At 46.6% G+C, this 24566-nt stretch overlaps 1 protein-coding gene across 1 annotated transcript; it reads right to left on the bottom strand.

Annotated features, from left to right (window-relative positions):
- Nucleotides 1-1988: 1988 nt before the first annotated feature.
- Nucleotides 1989-22607, bottom strand: LOC110888332 (pto-interacting protein 1). Its single transcript, XM_035979955.1, has 8 exons — nt 22478-22607; nt 22217-22404; nt 7232-7546; nt 6164-6290; nt 5212-5482; nt 3300-3432; nt 3139-3225; nt 1989-2557 (listed from the first exon to the last, which is right to left on the bottom strand). The coding sequence occupies exons 1-8, from the start codon at nt 22605-22607 to the stop codon at nt 2366-2368; spliced, it is 1443 nt and encodes a 480-aa protein (XP_035835848.1). The 3' UTR covers nt 1989-2365.
- Nucleotides 22608-24566: the final 1959 nt, after the last annotated feature.

Genomic DNA, 24566 nt, shown 5'->3' on the forward strand with positions numbered 1-24566 from the left:
ATTCACCGCATATGGTACAATATGTTTCCTCGTAATTATCGTAATAGTAGTAGTTATAATCTTCCATGTAATAATCCATTGGTTAATGGTACCCAGAAGATTACGGCTCTCGGGAAAAAGTTATTCTTAAAACAGAAGGTGAACACAACCACGTGTCAGATGAGGCACCGCCCCTTGTTAGGTTCTGTGTTCAGAAATTTTGACTTTCAGGTACTGGGCGTTTGAACACGGCCACAGGTGGCCTTCTATAACTAAAAATTTTATTAAAATGAAGAAGAGTTTGGAGAGAAAAACTGAAAAAGATGATTCGGCCGTCGAGTTTAAACTTTCTTAAAATTCTTGTGTCCCGGACAGCGGCGCCAAAAACTCAACGTGGTGCGAGCGTGGTATAATTTTTAATATATTTTAGCACTTTTTACTCGTTTATCAAGCTTTTAATTTATAAAACAGGATACAATACAGTCACTCTCTACAACAGGTTAGGACAAATACACTCATCGTTGGCGTAGTATAGTGATAGTAAGATATTGAGGTCGTCCAAGGAAATAAGAGCTTTTAATACCGTAATATTGTTAACGTCTAATCTAACCAAAGTTTTGAGAAAAGATGTTAGTTAGTTTTTTTTTTAAGGAAAATGAAATAAAGATAAAATGTTAGTAAAAACAATAAATAAGATAGAATCGACTCCTCTTTTACAAACCCTTTGAAGATTTTCGCACTTTCAGTTTTTTAAGAGATTATCTAGTTTTGTGGCATGTCCCTCTTTTGGAGGAAACGCTACCCTCAGCCATATTAGTCTGAGTAAGCAGGGATACAGTCCCGCAAGACCGAATTATTGAAACGTAATTGAGTAAGTATTTAATGCAAAATGTGGCATATCCCTCTTTTAGAGGCAACACTACTCTCGGCCATATTGGTCTGAGTTAGGAGGGATACAGTCCCGGAAGGCCAGTTTAAAGTTTTAATAGTAGTTTATTTATAAGGGATTCAAGATGTTCTTACTTCCCTCGATTTGATGCTATCTGCCTTAAGAGAAGTCCTAATAAGCTTGAATCAAGTACTCGCAGGATCTATACACTGAACGAGACAAGAACTTTACCCAAACCACCATTCTAACCCCTTCCAAACAGTTAACGCGCTTTGTATAGACCGTAAAGACACGAATGAGTGAATCAACAAAACATGTTGAAATGATAGAGTAAAGTTCACTTTCAATATAAAAACCTATTTCTTAAATTAATTAATACAAACCCAAATAAAAAGTAGTCAAAGCTTGGAAATCAAAAGTAATACATAAAAGATTTGTTTTCACCAAGTGATGTAAGAGATTAGGCAAGCATGACCTTTGTTTAACAAGAACTCTTACGACCAATCTTGGATCCTGAGACTACTACACACACTCTAAAGGTGGATAATTTGGTGGATGATGGTGTTGAAGTGGTGGTAAGTGAGAGAGAGGGCTGTCAAGGGACGAGTTGGAATTGAACCAAGCAACTCTATATATAGCTGGAAACAGACTCCTTAAACGGCCCCGTGCCCAGGGGGCACTGCCCCGTATTCTTCTTTCTCCGTCTTCATTTATTGATCTATGTCAGTCCGTATGCACACACGATCCCGTGTGTCAGAAGGCACGACCACGTGATCAGTACTGTGGGGTCCTTCGAGAAATTTTGCATATCTGGGAGTTGACTACGGCCCCGTGTCTCTTGTTTGCTTTGTTTGTCTTGTTCTGCATGAACTCTAGAGTAGGGCACAGCCCCGTGCTTGACTTCTGGTTGGTTGTTTTGGTATTGGGGTGTAGCTTGGAGCGTAGGCATAATGTGTCAACTATTCTTTCTTTTATTATGTTGGTTTTTACTTTTAATTTATTTCTTTTGTATATTTAAGTTTGTTTAGTCCAAAAAAATCAAAAGTATATAAAGAAACGTTCGATTTTGGATTTCTATGATCAACTACAATTTCTTAATCATTCATATCAACGTAGGAAACAACCGTGTGCATGCTCATACCAAACCACCTAAGAACAAAATAGATGGACATCCAACAACAACAACAACAAAAATGTTTGAAGATTGCTGATTTATACATATACGTTCTCGAGGGCATGATAATATTCAGCACATTGCATGAAAATGTAACAAACTTAAATTACTGTCAATTTGAAACTTGTTACACAGCCTCCACTCACTTAACACCACCCCACACCATCTGTTGACGCAACTTTTGTTTCCAATTCGTCATATTTTTAAAGGGTGCATAGAGGAGGCGCTCGAGTACAGGTTGAGTAAGCTCCCTTGGCTTCGCATTGAGGGGAAAAGGAAATGGAACACCTTAGAAGTCAACAGCATGTATAGAAATACAACTGCTAAGTTGGTCTTCTGCAACAACACATAAATAAGTTCAAGTGTGATGCTTTGGCAGGAGGAGAGAGTGGAGGAGGAGGGGGTGGAGGAGGAGCATAAGATTTCAACAACGGCTCTAGTATTTTAACCACCATACTCATGTTCGGCCGGTACTCAGATTCATATTGCACACACAGGGCCGCAACGTGTGCCACCTGTCATTACAAAATTACACAAATACTGGTATTAGACCATGAGTAGGTAATGATCTCACTAAGAAATGTAAAAGGGCCGGGGTGCCACTGCCACGTCACTAATGTAGGTAAGATTGTTTTAACTCACTATTTTCACTAAAGTGTGTAATGAAATAAGTTTAAAAAAAAAAGAAAAGAAAACTAAAAGAAAAGGACTGTGTTGTGAAAGTATTTTAATAAACAAGGTTTGTGTTTTAGAGATGCGCCTACCGCATGTGACCCTTCTGCCCAAAACAGCCTACTCACGCCCCACAGTGTGCGGAGTTCCACGCACAAATGGGCTGAGTTCGAGGTGGCATTGTTAGGTATTAATATCGTTACAACCATCTACGTAAGCTACACATTTAACCAAACCAAAACTAGATTCCAGGCCCATATTACACTTTAGTTATTTTATTTCTACACCATTTGCATTACTTTAGTTTTCCAAACTACATATGCACCAACAATTGCTATTTGAGAAGAGAACTAGAAAAACGGCCATGTTATAATACTATATATAATATATATGTTGATATACAAAACTATGGAAATTAACACACCCTGAAAGCTGACTTGAGAGGGTATTCTCCATTCAGTCTAGTGTCAACACAGCTTTGAAACTTATCTTCACGGAGTTTTGGTGTAGCCTGACATCATTTAAATATTCACATGCTTTTAGATTAGAAAGAAACCATATATCTTATAAAAGGCGTGAACATACCCAAGTGACTAGACTTTGTTGACCAGGTGGCAAAGTATGGTCGACAGGCTTTCGGCCACTCAAGAGCTCCAAGAGAACAACTCCAAAGCTGTAAACATCACTTTTTGAATCCAGATTTCCAGTCATGGCATATCTATATGAAGGTCAAAATGACATTGTAAGCATGGCAAGAAATAACAAAATGGAAATTCATCAAAATATACACATTTGAGAATAGTCAACTTTCACAAAATGTACATTGGTTTTGAAAATCCACAAAATAAAGATCTTAGTGCGTATTAGGCCACATGGGGTGGTCCGTTATGGAGGTTTCATCACGAGTGATGAGCATTGGAACACCGCCGCCTCCCCTATATATAACGAGTGATAAGTATAACTCGTTATATATATAACGCGTTGAACATGTAAGTGAATGAATGTGTATCTTGTACATTGTGCATTAATACTTGTACATTGGAATCCCATCACTAGTGATACCACCCCCCTACATTTCTATCACTAGTGATAGAAATTTGGTTGATGACATGACATGATTTTATTGGACAGTGAGAGTGATAGAATCTATCACTAGTGAACCACCCCTCCTCCCCTTAAAAGGTCATATATCAAACATTAATTGAAATGTTTCATATACAATAGTTTCTTTGTGCCTGATTAGATCTTTTCAGGTTGTAATAACATGGCTGGCTGGGAGCAACATGTAGCTGTTGGGAAGCTAACTTGGTCATTCTAGATACCCATGAGGGGTAAAGGAGTTTACATGGAAATAACGACGTGGAACACTGTTACTCCCCTGACACGTCAGCAAATAATGACGTGAAACACTGTTACGTGGGCTGGGGGTTACCAACGGGAGCCACCAATTGGGGTGTTACCTGCTAACGCTCGCCAAAGAGAGACGTTGGGATCGGGTGCGGTCTTCTTATTAAGAAGTGTTATCACCACCAACTGCCCAGTGACCGCCGGAAGATCTATACAACCGCTAGACTTTTACCGGTGGTAGCTTTAAGGTTTTTAGAAAAAACCAAAAATTATTCCCACCGTCATTTCATCTAAAAGTGTCATGTCCTTGAGGACTAAACTATCCACATTCACAACCCAACTCAACCCAACCTTTAATAAAAAACTATTTTCTCTCTCTTCGACATACACAACCCAACTTAACTCATTTTTTAACACACATTCACAACTCAACCCAACCTAAATTTTTATTAAATAAATGTCAATAATAATTGAAACAATTATTTTTTTTAAAAACAAATAAAAGTTACTTATTTTAATATAAAAATTAAAAAGTTAAACAATCAATATATATAATATTCTGGAAAATATATTTTTTCAAACGAACTCCGTTTTTAATAAAATTTATATCGTAATGTTCAGAAATTTATTTTAGAAAATACGGTGTATTTAGTTTTGTTATTAAGTTTAAATATTAAAAATTATTTGAGTAATAAAATTATTGGGGGAATTGATAGTTAGAAAATAAAATACAAAAAAGAAAATTAGAAGATAGAACCAATCTAATTTTGACAAGTGGCAAAAGAGTATGTGCAACCTCTTGCAACCTTAGGTTGCTTGGCCAACCATGTTGTGGAGAAAAATATAATTTTCCTTTTTCTTTAATTTATTTGGACAACCTAGGTTGGGAGAAAATAACGAATGGTGATAGTCTAAGGTGTACACGTTGGCCGATATTTTTCGCACCAATAGTAAGTTTTATTTTGTTGACTATTAAATTCGATGTTGATTTTGTGAGAGTTGACTAGTCATATGTTTGTTATAGAGATTTTCCCTAACAAATCCAATATAACTTTCAAATTCGATGGTTATTTGTGAGAGTTGACTAGTCATATGTTTGTTTTGGAGATTTTCCTTATATGACAACTTCGAATTAGTGAAGCATGCTTACTCTGGGGCATGAGAACCAAAGTTAAAAGCACGGGTAGAGTTAGTACGTTCCGACATGTCTGGAGTTTGGTTTGATAAATCGAAATCCCCAATCTTAGCAACATGATTGTCGAAAAGCAGAATATTACTAGACTTGATATTACGATGGATAATTTGAGGTTGTGCCGTCTCATGCAAGTATTGAAGCCCTCTTGCAGCGCCAGTAGCAATTTTAAGTCTTTCGTCCCATGATAGAACTGGACCTGGCAATGCATCTTTCACACCTTTACGCCCTACATCCACAAACGTTTGGCACCAATTTAGTAGACAATCAAGGTCAATTGAGGAGAACTTTAGGACACCTACCATTCATGCAAAATGAGTCTCGTCCACCATGTTACTATATACAGTTAAGTAATGGAGTTAAAGAGTGGTTCATATAGTTTGGTCAAAATTGTAGATTGTTCGCCTCGGAGCAGCAGTTAATTACCTATTTGGTCCATTGTTTGCTTACCCACTTGTGATGATTTGATCCATGGGTAACTAAAACAAACAACTTACCCTTTACCTCTTATTTGTACATCTTTTTTTAATTTTGATTAGTTTTTTTTTTATATATATTTAAAAATAATGAATGATAATATGTAATAACCCCCTATGGATTTGAGGTTTTAAATAAAAATTAAAGGTGTTTTAAATAAAAACTAAAAGTAAATAAGAATAAAAGACTCATACAAAAGACGCAACTGTCTGCTGACAAAATTTAATGAATTTTGAAATTTCATCTTCAATCATTACTCTTTTACAGAACAATGTACTTTGGGTTTATGGTTAACCAGAGTCTCAAATTTAAAATAATGGTGTTATTTTTATATATATGTGGCTAAACAAACTTCTATAGGCACTAACGTCACAAGGGGCTTAAAAAGAACTGCCAAAAGATCATTAAGAAAGCAATAAGCTAAAAAACTTGCCATGAAGAATATCTCGAAGAGATCCATACGAAGCGTACTCGTAAGCAAGTAATCTCATACCATCATCTACACAATATCCAAGCATCTGAACGACATTATCATGTTTAAGCCTTGATACCCTAGAAACCTACAATGGTTCACCAAATATGTCATATTAATATCAGTTTATACATATAATATTATTAGCAAGGAAAATCCTCAAAATAGACATATAAATAGTCCACTACCCCAGTATAAACATTGCCTTCTCAACTTTAGCCCATGTGTAGTTATAAAATCTCATAAAACCTTTTGGTAGGGTTATGTGACAAGTGACGAAAACGTGCAAGAGAAGGCTTTATAGGCATGGAGTGATATTTTTCAAGGAGAATCAAAATATAAACCCCAAAGCTGCGACTGTAATGCCGTTGTCGGATGCTATGGGGCGCTATGCTCGTCTCCATCGCCATAACATCACGTCCCAATACGGAGGGACTTATAGTTAAAACATGCCACCCACATGGCGATGTTTGTCCTAGGGGTGTCCGGAGTGGTGCGGCAAAGGGGAGTGGCAAAGGGTTTTGCCGCGCGGCAACACCGCCGCCGACCCCTTTGCCGCTGCGGTTTCATTGTCGTTCGGTGAGGGATTGCCGCTGCGGTGAAGGGAGGAAGGAGAGAGAGAGAGAGAGGGGTGTGTGTGGTGGGGTCCATGTCATCTCTCAACCAATCACACTTTTTTTTTTTTTAAAAAAAGGTTTATCACTTCACCAAGTGTCTAACCATTGCCAACACTTTTCAACAAAGTTTAAACATTTTACACTGATTGACGTGCCGCACTCCGATTGGTTGATTTTTTAGTTTGTCACTCTCAAGTGTTTAACTACTCCTTACACCCTAATACTCCACCCTCCTTGTGGACACCTATGGGACTTGACACGTGGCTTATATAAGCTAAAATGATGATGGAGAAAAAATTCAGCGTTGATGTCTTATTTTTTGGAAGTGGAAAAATCAATGTTGTTTCGGAGTAGTTGCGTTTACATATATGTCTATTTTGGGATTTTCTGTATTAGCAACCATAAGTTAAACCTCAGGTAAAAATTCATGCTCTGGTTGTGCAGTTGAGCTTAACATTTTAATGGCTGAAATCTGGCCATTTCTTAAGACACCAACGTAAACTCTTCCAAAAAGTCCTTCCCCGATTCGAAACTCATTACCAAAGTTGTCAGTAATCTCCTTCAACTCATCCAGTTGAAGAGCAGGGACACCAATAAGTTGTGTGTCTGTTGGTGCTGCCTCGATGGCGTTAATTTTCTTATAGTTGCCCGTTTGAAGAGCAGGGGCAGCAATAGGATGGATAACCACAAGCTGTTTGTCTATTGGTCCTGCCCATAGGAGAGGGAACTAGATTCGGACAACTAAAAACCAAAGAAAATGGTTAAGTTATAATAAATAGACAAAATAAATAAAACATCCTTTAGCTTTATGTGTTTCAGCCTTAATATTTAAAAACATATTGACTATCCTTTATATTTCATTTTTGTAACAGGTTTCATACTTAAGAGTTAACTCTCTTCGTTTTTCATGTTAAATCACGGCATGTGCATTTTATGTGAATACATTTTGGTATCTTTACCCACTTTTAAATATTAAGAGTATGTATATTAAGAGCATCCTACATCCCTAAATAGCGGATGGATTCCGAAATAATGGATATGTCAGTGGCGGCGTGTAAGGAAACCACGGCAGTGCCTGTGATTTCAAGGGGTGAAGGGGTATGGTCCCAGATCTCGCGTCAGCATCGACCGCGAGTGACCATTACCTTTATCAAAACCCCCACTAGCTAACAACTTACTTGTGCCCATGCGAGAACGCGTCGGCACAAGGGTTGAATCCAATCTATCTAGTAACGAAGGAGGACTTACATGGAACATGAGAACGGTAGAGTGATGCGACATAGCATCACATCTGGTGTATGAAAACGAAAGTGTTCACAGCGATGCGGCCTCGCACCGCATCCAGCGAACACTTCTATCAATACAAAGAAAGCCTTACCTCAGGCACAGAAGGAGATGAACGTAACGGTGCGGTTGACACCGCTCCATACGGGCATTTTCGTCACGACAAGGGATGCAGGTAAGACGACGATGCGGCTAGCACCGCATCTCGCGTATTCCTTGATCACAAGTAGGAGACGCGGTAACTTCAGATGTTACCGCACGTAGCGATGCGGCTTGCACCGCATCCTATGCATTCAACAAGTGGGACTGACACCACAGTGCAAGTAGCACCAATGGCAGTTTCCTGTCAGAGCTACGTAAGCAATGGACTGACGTGGCGTAACCTCCATAACCGACAAGCCTGACACACCTGCAAAGGTGCAGCACGTCGTCAGTCTATCCATCATCAGCCTCCTTCACTCCTCGGCTATAAATACCAACCCCAAACCAGGTTTGAGGTATCTCTTCACAACTCTCTCACTACTACTACTATCTTACTTTGCTTCCCAAGCAAACTACTGATTCTCACGCCGGAGAGTGGTAACAAGGAGCACCCCCCACCCCATCCTCCTTGTTACGAGTCACGGCTTGTTTCCTTGTGCAGGAGATCAACCACCGGTGATCCAGCCAGCGATCCTCGAGAGGAAGGGATTAACCCTTCTTGACGAGACCAGTGTGTTAACCCTGCCCGGTTAACCATTGTTTCATCATTGGCGCCCACCGCTACTCTTAGCATTTTCTAAACCATCCTTTTTCCTCTCTCACGATCATGACTGATCACCAAAACAAAACTGCGGATAACCAAAATCCTCCAATCCCAAACCCGGTAGGGGTCAATGCCTCGACCTCCCAACCCGGACACATCGGCACGTCCACACAAAGGAGCCCCTCCTTTATGTTTGAACATGACTTATCACAGTTCCCATCTGTGATCCCACCAGGCATGACCATTCATGCCTGGTACGAGCAGCAGGCAGCCACGCTGACCGCAGCATACAACCGCGCTTGTACTGAAGCGAATATACGAGCTGGGCTTCCCCCAGCACCGCATACCCCTGTTGAGCGTATTTTACAATACGACGGCAGGATACATTCACGCCCGGCTTCAAGAAGCCGAGGTGAAGAACGGGGATCGTCTTACTGTTCGGTCCACACCCTCAACGAGGACGATTCCTCATACGGGTCCCACACCAGAGGACCGGTACATACCCGCCTTGGCCCCCATGGCGAGGACAGGAGGCGATCAACCTCCAGACGCGGCCCAGGCATTCAGAGCCGATTGGGCCCACAACCATACACCGAAGGGTACGGTCATACCGACCCTGACGACCATAGCTACCGCGGTGATTCGCATGACACCAGTAGCAGACCGGGAGGACGCAACTATGTTCCTCCCAGTCACCCTCGCAACACATACCTTAGGGCGGCAAAGCGCCCTGCGAACGAGCCATACAGGCCAAAGGCAGCGGCCGAAAATTCCAAGTTCGGCACGCGGATTGCCAACGCCCATGTCACCACGACAAAGTTCCCATTCAACGTTGGGAAATACAGTGGTTCGACCGACCCGGACGACCACATGAACATCTTCATGGGCGCGGGCATCAACGGCCAGTGGGATGAACCCACTTGTTGTAATTTTTTCCCCCAGACCCTTACGGGCCTGGCCAGGGCATGGTTCGATTCTTTGCCAGTGGGATCACTGGAATCATTCGAGGACTTGCGTACCAAGTTCCTCGCCCATTTTTGCCAGCAGCGACGCCACGAACGAGATTCGTTGGACGTCATGAACATCTGGCGAAGGGACGACGAATTGCTCGAAGCATTCGTCGTCCGATATAATAAAGAGTGCCTGGAGATAGATGACGTGGCAGACCAGATGGCACGAAACCACTTCATCCGGGCCGTCAAAGACAGAGAGATGATCATGACCATCTCTGGCAAGGAGGGCTTGCCCAAAAAATGGGAAGATGTCATGACCGCGGTCAAGACATACGCCCAGACACAGCGGTCACTTGAACCGCAGACAAAGGCAAAGCCCCAAGCCGAAACATCCCACCAAGGGTCCAAGCGTAACAATAAACGCAACCGGGACGTTGGAAATCGCGATATTTCCAAACCATACTTCCCGCGAACCAACACGTTCGACCCAAAGAACTACAACCCCGCCCGAGACAGTCGGGCGTCAAAAAAAGAATCTCGGGACCGCAACTGGACCGAGATCACCATGTCGCCAAGTGAGGTTCTCCTTGCGGACCCACAGTTCTTGCGACCGGCCCAACCAATGAAGTCCAAGAAAAATCAGGACCTCACACTCTACTGTGAGTACCACAAGGACTCGGGCCACACCACCAACAACTGCATCAGTCTCCGACTGGAGATTGAGCGCGCCTTAAAGGAGGGGAAACTGCAACATCTTTTGCCAGGTGGGCAAAAACCCACCAAGCGCATTACCCCTCACGGCGAAGGTACCTCCTCCGGGAAGAGAACCATGCACGTGGCTTCCACCCACATGATCCACGGAGGCAAGGGCAGGCCGCGAAAAGCGGCAAGAAGGCCGGAATGTGACTGGAAAGACGAGCAAGTCGTCTTTCCAAAAGTCCGAGGCGGACCGCGCGACAGGCGCGCCGTCGTCATTTCAGGCCAACTGGCACACTACTGCACCGAGCGTCTGTTCATCGACCCGGGCAGTACATCTGATATAATCTACGAACAATGCTTCAACCAGTTCGACCAGGAGGACAAAGATCGGTTGCAAGCAGTAGATTACCCGTTAACCGGGTTCGCAGGGGAAACTGTCTTTCCCCTAGGCCAGATTACTTTCCCTGTGCGTCTTTCCAGCGGAAACCGCACAAGGACAGAAGAGGTAAACTTCATGGTTTTACCTCACACCTCCAGATATGACGTACTCCTCGTGAGAGAATCCCAAGGAGATTTCAATATGATTACGTCGGTCCCCCACTCTGCGGTTGGTTTCCCAACCGAATCGGGTGTCGCGATAATCTATGCCCGCAGGGACGTCATGATGTCGGACGAAGTACGTCCGACCAAGGTCGCGAGGCCCACTCCCAACGACCAACCAGAAAAATGGGTTCTCAACGCGAGATACCCAGAACAAAAGGTCACATTGGGTCACGCCTTATCCCCGACCACCAAAGCGCAACTGAAGCAGCTTCTCTTCAGGAACCAAGACATCTTCGCGTGGACACCCGCAGACATGACCGGGGTCCCACGTGATATTGCGCAACATCACTTGAATACCATGCCAGGTATTAAGCCAGTGATCCAAGGCCAACGCCACCTTGGGTCAGCTAAAAATCAGGCGATGCAAGAGCAGATCGAAGAACTGCTCTCCGCAGGCATCCTGCGGGAAGTCAAATACCAGACATGGTTATCCAATCCAGTCATGGTAGAAAAACCGTCCGGGGGCTGGCGCATGTGCGTCGATTACAAAGACCTTAACAAAGCCTGCCCCAAGGACTGTTACGCGCTTCCAGAAATCGACGAAAAAGTCGATAATCTCGCACCATTCAGGTGGAAGTGTTTCCTCGATTGCTACAAAGGGTACCATCAAGTACAAATGGCAATCGAGGATGAAGACAAAACGGCATTCCGGACTCCCACCGGAAATTATTGCTACACAAAAATGCCGTTTGGGTTGCGCAACGCGGGCTCAACCTACCAAAAGTTGATGAACGACACTTTCCGCGGCCAAATAAGCAAAAGTGTCGAAATCTACATGGACGACCTGGTCGTCATGAGCATGGAAGAAGATACCATGCTCACAGATATTGAAAGAACATTCCAAACTCTGCGCAGCGTTAACATAAAGCTCAATCCAGGAAAATGCTCGTTTGGAATGGAAGAGGGCAAATTCCTTGGGTTCATCGTGACTAAAGATGGATTCAAGGTAAACCCGGAGAAAGTCCAGGCGATCGAGCGCATGCCATCGCCTTCATCGATGAAGGATATGCAACGGCTAGCCGGCAGGCTAGCGGCACTCAACAGATTCTTAGCCAACCACGCAGCTAAGTCTTATCCGTTCATCAAGACCCTGCGGAGCTGTTCAAAGAAAGAACAATTCCAGTGGACCGCAGAGGCTGAACAAGCCTTCCGGGAAATGAAGGAGTGTTTGATACAACTCCCTACTCTAACAGCACCACGCAAAGGATGAGCCACTCATCTTATACCTATCCGCCGCGGATAACGCGGTGGGTGCGGTATTAATAGTGGAGCGAAAGGGGGTTCAAACACCCATCTATTACATCAGCAAGATGCTCAACGACCCAGAGACGAGATACTCAATAATGGAGAAATTGGTACTAGCATTAGTGCACGCTTCAAGACGGTTGCGACGCTACTTCGTAAACCACGTCATCACAGTGCTAACCAATTACAGGATCGGCCCGATCCTATCCAAACCCGACATCTCTGGGAGATTAGCGAAATGGGCAATCGAGCTGGGCGCGCACACGATACACTATAAACCGCGCCCCGTGATTAAAGGCCAGATCTTAGCTGATTTCGCCGCCGAAGTACCGGTGAATCGCATCCAAGAATGCGAAGAAGCACAAACTCCTGCACCAACGCCACCCTCCTCAGAAACATGGGCGCTATTTACCAGATGGTGCCTCCAACGAGGAAGGTGCAGGTGCAGGTCTGCGACTCGTCAGCCCTGACGGCCAAGAGCTTACATATGCAATCCGCCTCGACTTCAAAAGCACAAACAACGAGGCAGAATATGAGGCCCTGTTAGCAGGGGCTACGTTTAGCAGTTAAAATCGGCGTGCAACATCTGGAAGCACACGTCGACTCTTTGTTAGTTGCAGGCCAAGTACGCGGCGACTATGCCGCAAAGGGGATATCATGATCCTCTACCTCGAACAAGCCTTGCAACTAAAATCCAAATTCGCTTCGTTTAATATTCGCCATATTAATCGAAGCGAAAACAAGTCCGCAGATGCACTATCGAAACTTGCATCTACCAGCTTCCAACACTTGGCAAAGGAGATACGCATCGAAATCCTGCAAAATCCTTCGGTACCCCTGCGCCAAGTCAACGTCATTCAATACGGTTCAACATCATGGATGACACCTATTATCGCATATCTACAATCTGGTGTGACTCCCGAAAGCAAATCAGAGGCACGCAAGCTCCAACACAAAGCGTGCCATTATCAAATGGGAGACGGTATCTTGTACCGCAAATCATACCTCGGGCCACTACTACGATGCGTCAACCCCCAGGATGCCACATACCTCATTCGAGAGATACACGAGGGCATATGTGGCATACATGCTGGACCACGCATGGTAGTGGCCAAAATCATGAATGCCGGGTATTACTGGCCCGGCATGCACCTGGACGCCGTCAAAGAGTTGCGCAAGTGCATTGACTGCCAACGTCATGCTCCAAAAACCTTGCGGCCAAAAAACAACTTAGTCCCCGTCACAACCGCATGGCCCTTTCAGTAATGGGCAATTGACGTTGTGGGACCTTTCCCTGACGCTCCAGGTGCGGTTAAATTTATCATAGTAGCGGTTGATTACTTCACAAAATGGGTGGAAGCAAAACTGCTCGCCTCAACCACTGCTATGATAACAAGGAAGTTCATTTGGGAACACATCATCTGCCGTTTCGGTTTACCAATGTGCATTGTCACCGATAACGGCACCAACTTCGCTGCCGACGAATTCCAAAAATGGCTAAAAGAACTACATATTGAGCACATATTCTCATCAGTCGCACACCCGCAAGGGAACGGCCAAGTCGAGAGTATCAATAAAAGCCTAGTCGAAGGGATCAAGGCACGGTTGGGAACGGCCAGACGTGGCTGGGTCGATGAACTCCCAAGTATCTTATGGGCTCACCGTACAAGCCCAAAAACAAGCAATGGGGAAACACCCTTCAGCCTAGTCTACGGTTCAGAAGCGGTGATCCCCGCAGAAGTAGGTCTCCCTCTCCTAGAATGTTGGCTATTGAAAACTAGACAACAACATGGAACGCATGATCGATTTGGACCTCTTGGAAGAAAGGCGCGAAAACGCTGCTATCAACGAGGCCAAATATAAATCCAAACTTGAAAATTACTACAACGCGCGCGTCCGCGTTTGTACTTTCAACCCAGGAGACTACGTCCTACGCGACAATGAGGCATCCAATGCCGAGCGCCCAGGCAAACTCGCCCCCAAGTGGGAAGGACCCTACCTCATCAAAGAGGTCTTAGGGAAAGGCGCGTACAAATTGCAAACACTAGAAGGCGAACCTATCGCACGCACATGGAATGCACAACAGCTTCGACGCTGTTATATGTAAGCCATGTTCTTACATTTCTCTATGTAACCTATCGGGCCCGCAGGCCATTTGCAAATAAAATAAATAAGCAATTTATACATTATTGTCAGCCACGCTGACCGCAGCATACAACCGTGCTTGTACTGAAGCGAATATACGAGCTGGGCTTCCCCCAGCACCACACACCCCTGTTGAGCGTATTTTACAATACGACGGCAGGATACATTCACGCCCGGCTTCAAGAAGCCGACGTGAAGAACGGGGATCGTCTTACTGTTCGGTCCACACCCTCAACGAGGACGATTCCTCATACGGGTCCACACCAGAGGACCGGTACATACCCGCCTTGGCCCCCATGGCGAGGACAGGAGGCGATCAACCTCCAGACGCGGCCCAGGCATTCAGAGCCGATTAGGCCCACAACCATACACCGAAGGGTACGGTCATACCGACCCTGACGACCATAGCTACCGGCGGTGATTCGCATGACACCAGTAGCAGACCAGGAGGACGCAACTATGTTCCTCCCAGTCACCCCCGCAACACATACCTTAGGGCGGCAAAGCGCCCTGCGAACGAGCCATACAGGCCAAAGGCAGCGGCCGAAAATTCCAAGTTCGGCGCGCGGATTGCCAACGCCCATGTCAACACGACAAAGTTCCCATTCAACGTTGGGAAATACAGTGGTTCGATCGACCCGGACGACCACATGAACATCTTCATGGGCGCAGGCATCAACGGCCAGTGGGATGAACCCACTTGGTGTAATTTTTTCCCCCAGACCCTTACGGGCCTGGCCAGGGCATGGTTCGATTCTTTGCCAGTGGGATCACTGGATTCATTCGAGGACTTGCGTACCAAGTTCCTCGCCCATTTTTGCCAGCAGCGACGCCACGAACGAGATTCGTTGGACGTCATGAACATCTGGCGAAGGGACGACGAATCGCTCGAAGCATTCGTCGTCCGATATAATAAAGAGTGCCTGGAGATAGGTGACATGGCAGACCAGATGGCACGAAACCACTTCATCCGGGCCGTCAAAGACAGAGAGATGATCATGACCATCTCTGGCAAGGAGGGCTTGCCCAAAAAATGGGAAGATGTCATGACCGCGGTCAAGACATACGCCCAGACACAGCGGTCACTTGAACCGCATGTGACAAAGGCAAAGCCCCAAGCCGAAACATCCCACCAAGGGGCCAAGCGTAACAATAAACGCAACCGGGACGTTGGAAATCGCGATATTTCCAAACCATACTTCCCGCGAACCAACACGTTCGACCCAAAGAAGTACAACCCCGCCCGAGACAGTCGGGCGTCAAAAAAAGATTCTCGGGACCGCAACTGGACCGAGATCACCATGTCGCCAAGTGAGGTCCTCCTTGCGGACCCACAGTTCTTGCGACCGGCCCAACCAATGAAGTCCAAGAAAAATCAGGACCTCACACTCTACTGTGAGTACCACAAGGACTCGGGCCACACCACCAACAACTGCATCAGTCTCCGACTGGAGATTGAGCGCGCCTTAAAGGAGGGGAAACTGCAACATCTTTTGCCAGGTGGGCAAAAACCCACCAAGCGCATTACCCCTCATGGCGAAGGTACCTCCTCCGGAAAGAGAACCATGCACGTGGCTTCCACCCACATGATCCACGGAGGCAAGGGCAGGCCGCGAAAAGCGGCAAGAAGGCCGGAATGTGACTGGAAAGACGAGCAAGTCGTCTTTCCAAAAGTCCGAGGCGGACCGCGCGATAGGCGCGCCGTCGTCATTTCAGGCCAACTGGCACACTACTGCACCGAGCGTCTATTCATCGACCCGGGCAGTACATCTGATATAATCTACGAACAATGCTTCAACCAGTTCGACCAGGAGGACAAAGATCGGTTGCAAGCAGTAGATTACCCGTTAACCGGGTTCGCAGGGGAAACTGTCTTTCCCCTAGGCCAGATTACTTTCCCTGTGCGTCTTTCCAGCGGAAACCGCACAAGGACAGAAGAGGTAAACTTCATGGTCTTACCTCACACCTCCAGATATGACGTACTCCTCGGGAGAGAATCCCAAGGAGATTTCAATATGATTACGTCCGTCCCCCACTCTGCGGTTGGTTTCCCAACCGAATCGGGGGTCGCGATAATCTATGCCCGCAGGGACGTCATGATGTCGGACGAAGTACGTCCGACCAAGGTCGCAAGGCCCACTCCCAACGACCAACCAGAAAAGTGGGTTCTCAACGCGAGATACCCAGAACAAAAGGTCACGTTGGGTCACGCCTTATCCCTGACCACAAAAGCGCAACTGAAGCAGCTTCTCTTCAGTAACCAGGACATCTTCGCGTGGACACCCGCAGACATGACCGGGGTCCCACGGGATATTGCGCAACATCACTTAAATACCTTGCCAGGTATTAAGCCAGTGATCCAAGGCCAACGCCACCTTGGGTCAGCTAAAAATCAGGCGATGCAAGAGCAGATCGAAGAACTGCTCTCCGCAGGCATCCTGCGGGAAGTCAAATACCGGACGTGGTTATCCAACCCAGTCATGGTAGAAAAACCGTCCGGGGGCTGGCGCATGTGCGTCGATTACAAAGACCTTAACAAAGCCTGCCCCAAGGATTGTTACGCGCTTCCAGAAATCGATGAAAAAGTCGATAATCTCGCACCATTCAGGTGGAAGTGTTTCCTCGATTGCTACAAAGGGTACCATCAAGTACAAATGGCAATCGAGGATGAAGACAAAACGGCATTCCGGACTCCCACCGGAAATTACTGCTACACAAAAATGCCGTTTGGGTTGCGCAACGCGGGCTCAACCTACCAAAAGTTGATGAACGACACTTTCCGCGGCCAAATAAGCAAAAGTGTCGAAATCTACATGGACGACCTGGTCGTCATGAGCATGGAAGAGGATACCATGCTCACAGATATTGAAAGAACATTCCAAACTCTGCGCAGCGTTAACATAAAGCTCAATCCAGGGAAATGCTCGTTTGGAATGGAAGAAGGCAAATTCCTTGGGTTCATCGTGACTAAAGATGGATTCAAGGTAAACCCGGAGAAAGTCCAGGCGATCGAGCGCATGCCATCGCCTTCATCGATGAAGGATATGCAACGGCTAGCCGGCAGGCTAGCGGCACTCAACAGATTCTTAGCCAACCACGCAGCTAAGTCTTATCCGTTCATCAAGACCCTGCGGAGCTGTTCAAAGAAAGAACAATTCCAGTGGACCGCAGAGGCGGAACAGGCCTTCCGGGAAATGAAGGAGTGTTTGATACAACTCCCAACTCTAACCGCACCACGCAAAGATGAGCCACTCATATTATACCTATCCGCCGCGGATAACGCGGTGGGTGCGGTATTAATAGTGGAGCGAAAGGGGGTTCAAACACCCATCTATTACATCAGCAAGATGCTCAACGACCCAGAGACGAGATACTCAATAATGGAGAAATTGGTGCTAGCATTAGTGCACGCTTCAAGACGGTTGCGACGCTACTTCGTAAACCACGTCATCACAGTGCTAACCAATTACAGGATCGGCCCGATCCTATCCAAACCCGACATCTCTGGGAGATTAGCGAAATGGGCAATCGAGCTGGGCGCGCACACGATACACTATAAACCGCGCCCCGCGATTAAAGGCCAGATCTTAGCTGATTTCGCCGCCGAAGTACCGGTGAATCGCATCCAAGAATGCGAAGAAGCACAAACTCCTGCACCAACGCCACCCTCCTCAGAAACATGGGCACTCTTCACAGATGGTGCCTCCAACGACGAAGGTGCGGGTGCAGGTCTGCGACTCGTCAGCCCTGACGGCCAAGAGCTTACATATGCAATCCGCCTCGAATTCAAAAGCACAAACAACGAGGCAGAATATGAGGCTCTGTTAGCGGGGCTACGTTTAGCAGTCAAAATCGGCGTGCAACATCTGGAAGCACACGTCGACTCTTTGTTAGTTGCAGGCCAAGTACGCGGCGACTATGCCGCAAAGGGGATATCATGATCCTCTACCTCGAACAAGTCCTGCAACTAAAATCCAAATTCGCTTCGTTCAATATTCGCCATATTAATCGAAGCGAAAACAAGTCCGCAGATGCACTATCGAAACTTGCATCTACCAGCTTCCAACACTTGGCAAAGGAGATACGCATCGAAATCCTGCAAAATCCTTCGGTACCCCTGCGCCAAGTCAACGTCATTCAATACGGTTCAACATCATGGATGACACCTATTATCGCATATCTACAGTCAGGTGTGACTCCCGAAAGCAAATCAGAAGCACGCAAACTACAATACAAAGCGTGCCATTATCAAATGGGAGACGGTATCTTATACCGCAAATCATACCTCGGGCCACTACTACGATGCGTCAACCCCCAGGATGCCACATACCTCATTCGAGAGATACACGAGGGCATATGTGGCATACATGCTGGACCACGCATGGTAGTGGCCAAAATCATGAATGCCGGGTATTACTGGCCCGGCATGCACCTGGACGCCGTCAAAGAGTTGCGCAAGTGCATCGACTGTCAACGTCATGCTCCAAAAACCTTGCGGCCAAAAAACAACTTAGTCCCCGTCACAACCGCATGGCCCTTTCAGAAATGGGCAATTGACGTTGTGGGACCTTTCCCTGACGCTCCAGGTGCGGTTAAATTTATCATAGTAGCGGTTGATTACTTCACAAAATGGGTGGAAGCAAAACCGCTCGCCTCAACCACTGCTATGATAACAAGGAAGTTCATTTGGGAACACATCATCTGCCGTTTCGGTTTACCAATGTGCATTGTCACCGATAACGGCACCAACTTCGCTGCCGACGAATTCCAAAAATGGCTAAAAGAACTACATATTGAGCACATATTCTCATCAGTCGCACACCCGCAAGGGAACGGCCAAGTCGAGAGTATCAATAAAAGCCTAGTCGAAGGGATCAAGGCACGGTTGGGAACGGCCAGACGTGGCTGGGTCGATGAACTCCCAAGTATCTTATGGGCTCACCGTACAAGCCCAAAAACAAGCAATGGGGAAACACCCTTCAGCCTAGTCTACGGTTCAGAAGCGGTGATCCCCGCAGAAGTAGGTCTCCCCTCTCCTAGAATGTTGGCTATTGAAAAACTAGACAACAACATGGAACGCAGGATCGATTTGGACCTCTTGGAAGAAAGGCGCGAAAACGCTGCCATCAACGAGGCCAAATATAAATCCAAACTTGAAAATTACTACAACGCGCGCGTCCGCGTTTGTACTTTCAACCCAGGAGACTACGTCCTACGCGACAATGAGGCATCTAATGCCGAGCGCCCAGGCAAACTCGCCCCCAAGTGGGAAGGACCCTACCTCATCAAAGAGGTCTTAGGGAAAGGCGCGTACAAATTGCAAACACTAGAAGGCGAACCTATCGCACGCACATGGAATGCACAACAGCTTCGACGCTGTTATATGTAAGCCATGTTCTTACATTTCTCTATGTAACCTATCGGGCCGCAGGCCATTTGCAAATAAATAAATAAGCAATTTTATACATTATTGTTTGTTATTACTATTACAAATGCGTGTTCCACTTTGCGGTATCCCAAAAACAGATTGGCAAAATCTTCATTCGCGATACCCATACAAAGTGGTAACCACACACAAATATTGTAATAGGCCAGCAAAAGGCAAAAAGACTTGCTATGTTATCCGGCCGGATAAACAAGTTTTTGTTAAACACTTAACACAATTCCTGAGCCCAAAAAGGCAAACAATGGAATTGACGCGGACTCATACGACAAAGGTATGGAGTACACTTGACCCCATTCACAAATGGGTAGAGTTCCGGATATATAAGCTTTTACAAAGCTTAAGCAATTCTAAAACCCTCACACGGTAAATAACAGAATTGATGCGTACTCATACAACAAAAGTATGGAGTATACTTGACCCCGTTCATAAATGGGTAAAGTTACGCATACATACGTTCAGACATGCAAGAATTAAAAACACTTGTACAAACTGAACAAAGAAACTTTGTATTCAAAAAATTCAAGCACCTACATGATGCTTAAATGAATTTACATAAAGTTTCTATTCTATACAAAGAGGAACACAAAAAGGAGGCACAATAGCCAACCTAAACCCTATTTTGTACCGCTGGTTCCCGCATCTCCTCCGGCACCACCAGCAGGTTCTTCCTCTTCCGCATCCGGATAAAGCATCCGCAAGCGGTCAACATAGTCCGCAACCTCCAAACAATCGTCCAGTTCCCCTACACAGGCAAGGGGCGTATCATAAAAGGAGGCTACGGCCGCTTTCAGGCGACCTTCGGTATCCACATCACGGAACCCGAATCCCTTATCAGTATAACCGCCTGCGGATAATACATTGATATGCCCAATGCAGCGGTTATAACCAGCTTTAAAGCCAGCATCACGCGCACGTTCCTTAACCAGGTCCAAACCAGATGCGGTCTCAGGGGCATTCATGATAGCCTCAACAATCTGCAATAAAAGGATCATAAGTCTTGAATACTAATTCAAGCAAATGTAAAGGCAACGGATACTTACACGCGCGATGCCGTGAGTCCGCAACCACTCACGGTCAGCCTCTAGCTGGTTAAAAGAGGACACCAAGGCATCCTTGGCCTCAGCAGCGGCGTCAGCCCGCTTCTCCGCAACAGACACGCGGGCAGTAAGGTCTGTAACCGCGACCTCCCGGGCCTGAACCTCAGCCTGTCAAAAAATAGTAAACAGTTTACACGATAAACATTTACGAAACATGGAAGAAAGTAACACAGTTAAAGAAACATACCTGCAGGCTGGCAACAACTTTGTCCAAACGAATGCGCTCCGCATTCGCCTCTTCAAGAGCCTTAGAAGCACGGCTCTCCCTCTCTTCAGCCTCCTCAAGGGCTTTCGCGGTACGAGCACCGGCTTCTTTGGCCTCTCCAAGCGCCTTCAGGGCGTCGGCCTTCGCCTGCAGCGCTTTAACAGAAATGGCCTCAGCCGCAGCCTTCTCCTGGCTCAAGGTAGCATTCGCTGCCTTGGCATTTGTCAACTCCTGCCGAGCATGAAACAGAATGTCATTCTGCTTAGCCCACGATGCATTCCACTTCTTGCGCTCATTGGACATTTTTTCATTCCAACTCTTGCGCTCATCAGCAAGAAGTTTAGCAAGGGTACGCACCTGTTTCAGCTGGGCAGCGGCAGCCCATTCAAAAGTCTGCTTCTGCTTCTCAAAAGCAGCCTTGTCCTTCTCGAGCTGCTCCGCACCCACACGAGCAGCCTCGACCAACTTCTCCGCCTCGGCCCGCACGCGAGCAGCTTCTTCCTCGCGGCGGCCCAGCACCTTATAATCTTCCAAAATGGCATTTGCCACAATGGAAGTCCCTACCAGCATTGATGAGAGCTGGTTTATACGCAGCTCTCGGGGTGCGGCACGGGCACGCTCGACTTCAAAAGGGGTGCCCAGACCACCCAGAATCTCCTTGCATGCCGCAGGGTCATTAGAAATGTCGTCCCCCTGCATAACAGTCCAGGGGGGTCGGTGATACACCATACTGCGACCCTGGGAGTATGTGCGGTAGTAATACTCCAATTCAGACTCCCCAGGCTGAATTGGAGGCCCGTCATAACCCGCACCACCAGCAGACGAGCCGCTACCCTTTTCACCAGCAGGAGACTTCTGCGGCTCAGCATCCTGCTGCCGCACCTCAGCATCAGACTTCTGCTTACCGGCATCTGAAAACCTCAAGTCCAATCAATCACCCTCATTAGGAGAGATCAGATTGTCCGAGGAATCCACAGTGTCAAAAATCCGGTCAGCAGTCGTTTCCACCGTCTTCTCCAAGGGGGGATCGCGAACCGGCCCAACCGAAGGGACCGTAGGCTCCTGGGGCACGACAGTCTCCTTCGATACCCCCGCACCCGCAGCAGCGGTATGCGGAGGAGACGCAGGGAAGTCAAAGAAAGAATATCCCGCATCTCGGGATTCTGCAACACAAAGAGCATTAATGAGTATTCCCACCTATTGTACATACAAAACAAGGAAAAGGGAAATACTTACCAGCAGCAACTGCAGGTTTCTTTTGCGCCGGAGCGACTCTCTTGGTCTGCAGTCTCCGACGTTTCGGTTCACCACCACCAGCAGCCTTCTGCTCTGGCCCCCTTTTTTCTCCAACAACAGGGGGAACCATAGCAGTTCCACCCGCAGCCGCACCACCACCTATAACACCCAAACCCTCAAGGGTGTCAGATACTACCACGTAATCGGTATATCCGCGATAACAAGATCGATAGGTACCTGCGGCTTCAGAAACTGAAGAAGGGGCAACTGAGCCTTCAGCACTCCCCTTGCCACGACCCCGCACGGTCTTCTTCACCGGTTTCTTCTCCACAGTCTTTTTGGGGATGCGTTTCTCAAACTTCCCCAAATCCGCAAGGATACCTGGATCAATCGACAAAACCAGTCAAAAAGGTAAAGTGAAAAAACTAATGCCACGTAAGACATACCTCTTGCGTCTCCCGGCACCGGGGCATCCAATACCGCACGCGACGGTACGCGGAAGTTGCTCAGAATTTCAAGGTTGAAACCTTTCTTCAGCTCAACCGCAATCAGTTCAACCTGGCCCTTGAAATCGGGCTCAAACATTCTCCACAAGCCAACCGCATCCGCTGATACATGCATGCAGGTTACTACAAAGGCTTAGGAAGTAAGGAAAATAACAAAGTGTAAAGAGCTTACCACCACCCTGTTCCCGCAAAACGGGCCTTTCCTTCCTATCTGGTCTCGAGAGCATCATCCGCAATATCCACAGTTGATCATTATCCAACTTCTTGAGTTCAATAGGCCGCAGCCTAGAGAACCAGTCCACGGTCTTTGCGATAGCAACAGGAATATCTTCATCAGAAACCCCAACGTTGACATTCCTGAAAGACATGGTAGCATAGACCGCATAGGCTTTCACATAGAAGAACCTCTTCTTCCAGCCTGTCACACCCTTAGGGGGTGTCATCAACTTCAGACTCCCATGCCGTTGAGTAAACGAGAAAAAACCGGTGTTCACCGTCAACTGGTAGAACCGCCGGAAATTTTCCACTGTAATGGGCAAGCCATGGGCACGGAATGTGTATTCAAAGTTCCTAATTCGGAACATTCCGAAAGGACTAAGTTGGGAGATATGGAGATGATAATACTCCAATACCTCCGCAACAAACACCGTCACCGGCAACCTAAGGTTGCCGTCGTTGAAAAAATCAGCCCACAAGGTTATATAACCGGCCGGAGCATCGGCACCGGTATCCCCCACTTGTGGGTAGGTAGCATTCCAATCTTTGGCCATCTGCACAGTGGCCATCAGGGTTTTAAAACCACCCTTTGACCACTTCAACACCGGTAACCCACCACCGGGAACGTCAACGTCATCATCTTCGTCTTCATCAGCCGATACTACCGGCTGTTCAGGGTTTTCACCCTCCACATTGTGTGGATTTGATGGTTCAGCCATCAGAAAATATCAGAGATATGAAGGAACGTGAGTAGAAAAACCAAAACCCTCACTGGAACTTCAAGGAATTTCGTCGGAGAAGACAAAGAACAAGTTCTCTCACCGGCAAATTTTTGAAATTTCAAACAAGTGAGGGGAAACCACGAACGGTTTCCCCTTATATACCCATCGCAATTAATGCGGAGGGAGAAAACAAATGATCACGTTCAAAAAGGGCGAATCGTATGACACCACGTGTCGAGCGCCGTTTCCGCTGACGGTTATCACGCGCGCGTGGCCGCCCACGCGCCTGACACAAGAGACGTTTACACTCTTCGCTACAGTGCATTTAATGCCTCGGGCAGTGCAAACGTCCTTTCATTTCAGCACATGCCAGGAAGATCTCACCAACTTCCACCAACTCACACGTGAGATCAGCCACGTATGCAACAAAAAGCGACTACATTATCCAATTATAAGCGGCATGCGGTTTCTCTGGTATACCGCACCATAACCCATACCGCATGTCGTTTTTTAACATACCCCTAAAAATAGGTAAAAATATATATCTCTACACTATAAGGGGGTATAATACCTATCCGCACTACCCACGAGCACACGTGGAATATGCGGACATGACACACACGAGCCCGTTCAAGTGTGTCAGAT

The sequence above is a fragment of the Helianthus annuus genome, chromosome 11 (genome assembly GCF_002127325.2).
Source record: "Helianthus annuus cultivar XRQ/B chromosome 11, HanXRQr2.0-SUNRISE, whole genome shotgun sequence".
In the NCBI taxonomy this organism is placed as follows: domain Eukaryota; kingdom Viridiplantae; phylum Streptophyta; class Magnoliopsida; order Asterales; family Asteraceae; genus Helianthus; species Helianthus annuus.

Bases quoted from the DNA above. Each gene is read 5' to 3' on its own strand.
- LOC110888332 (XM_035979955.1), bottom strand. From the start codon at position 22,607: ATGGTTCCCCCTGTTGTTGGAGAAAAAAGGGGGCCAGAGCAGAAGGCT. The intron at 7,547-22,216 runs GTGGATTCCTCG...GTCCGAATCTAG, and splicing joins CTGACCGGATTTTTGACACT to TTCCCTCTCCTATGGGCAGG. The intron at 6,291-7,231 runs GTTTAACTTATG...GAACCATTGTAG, and splicing joins AGCATGAATTTTTACCTGAG to GTTTCTAGGGTATCAAGGCT.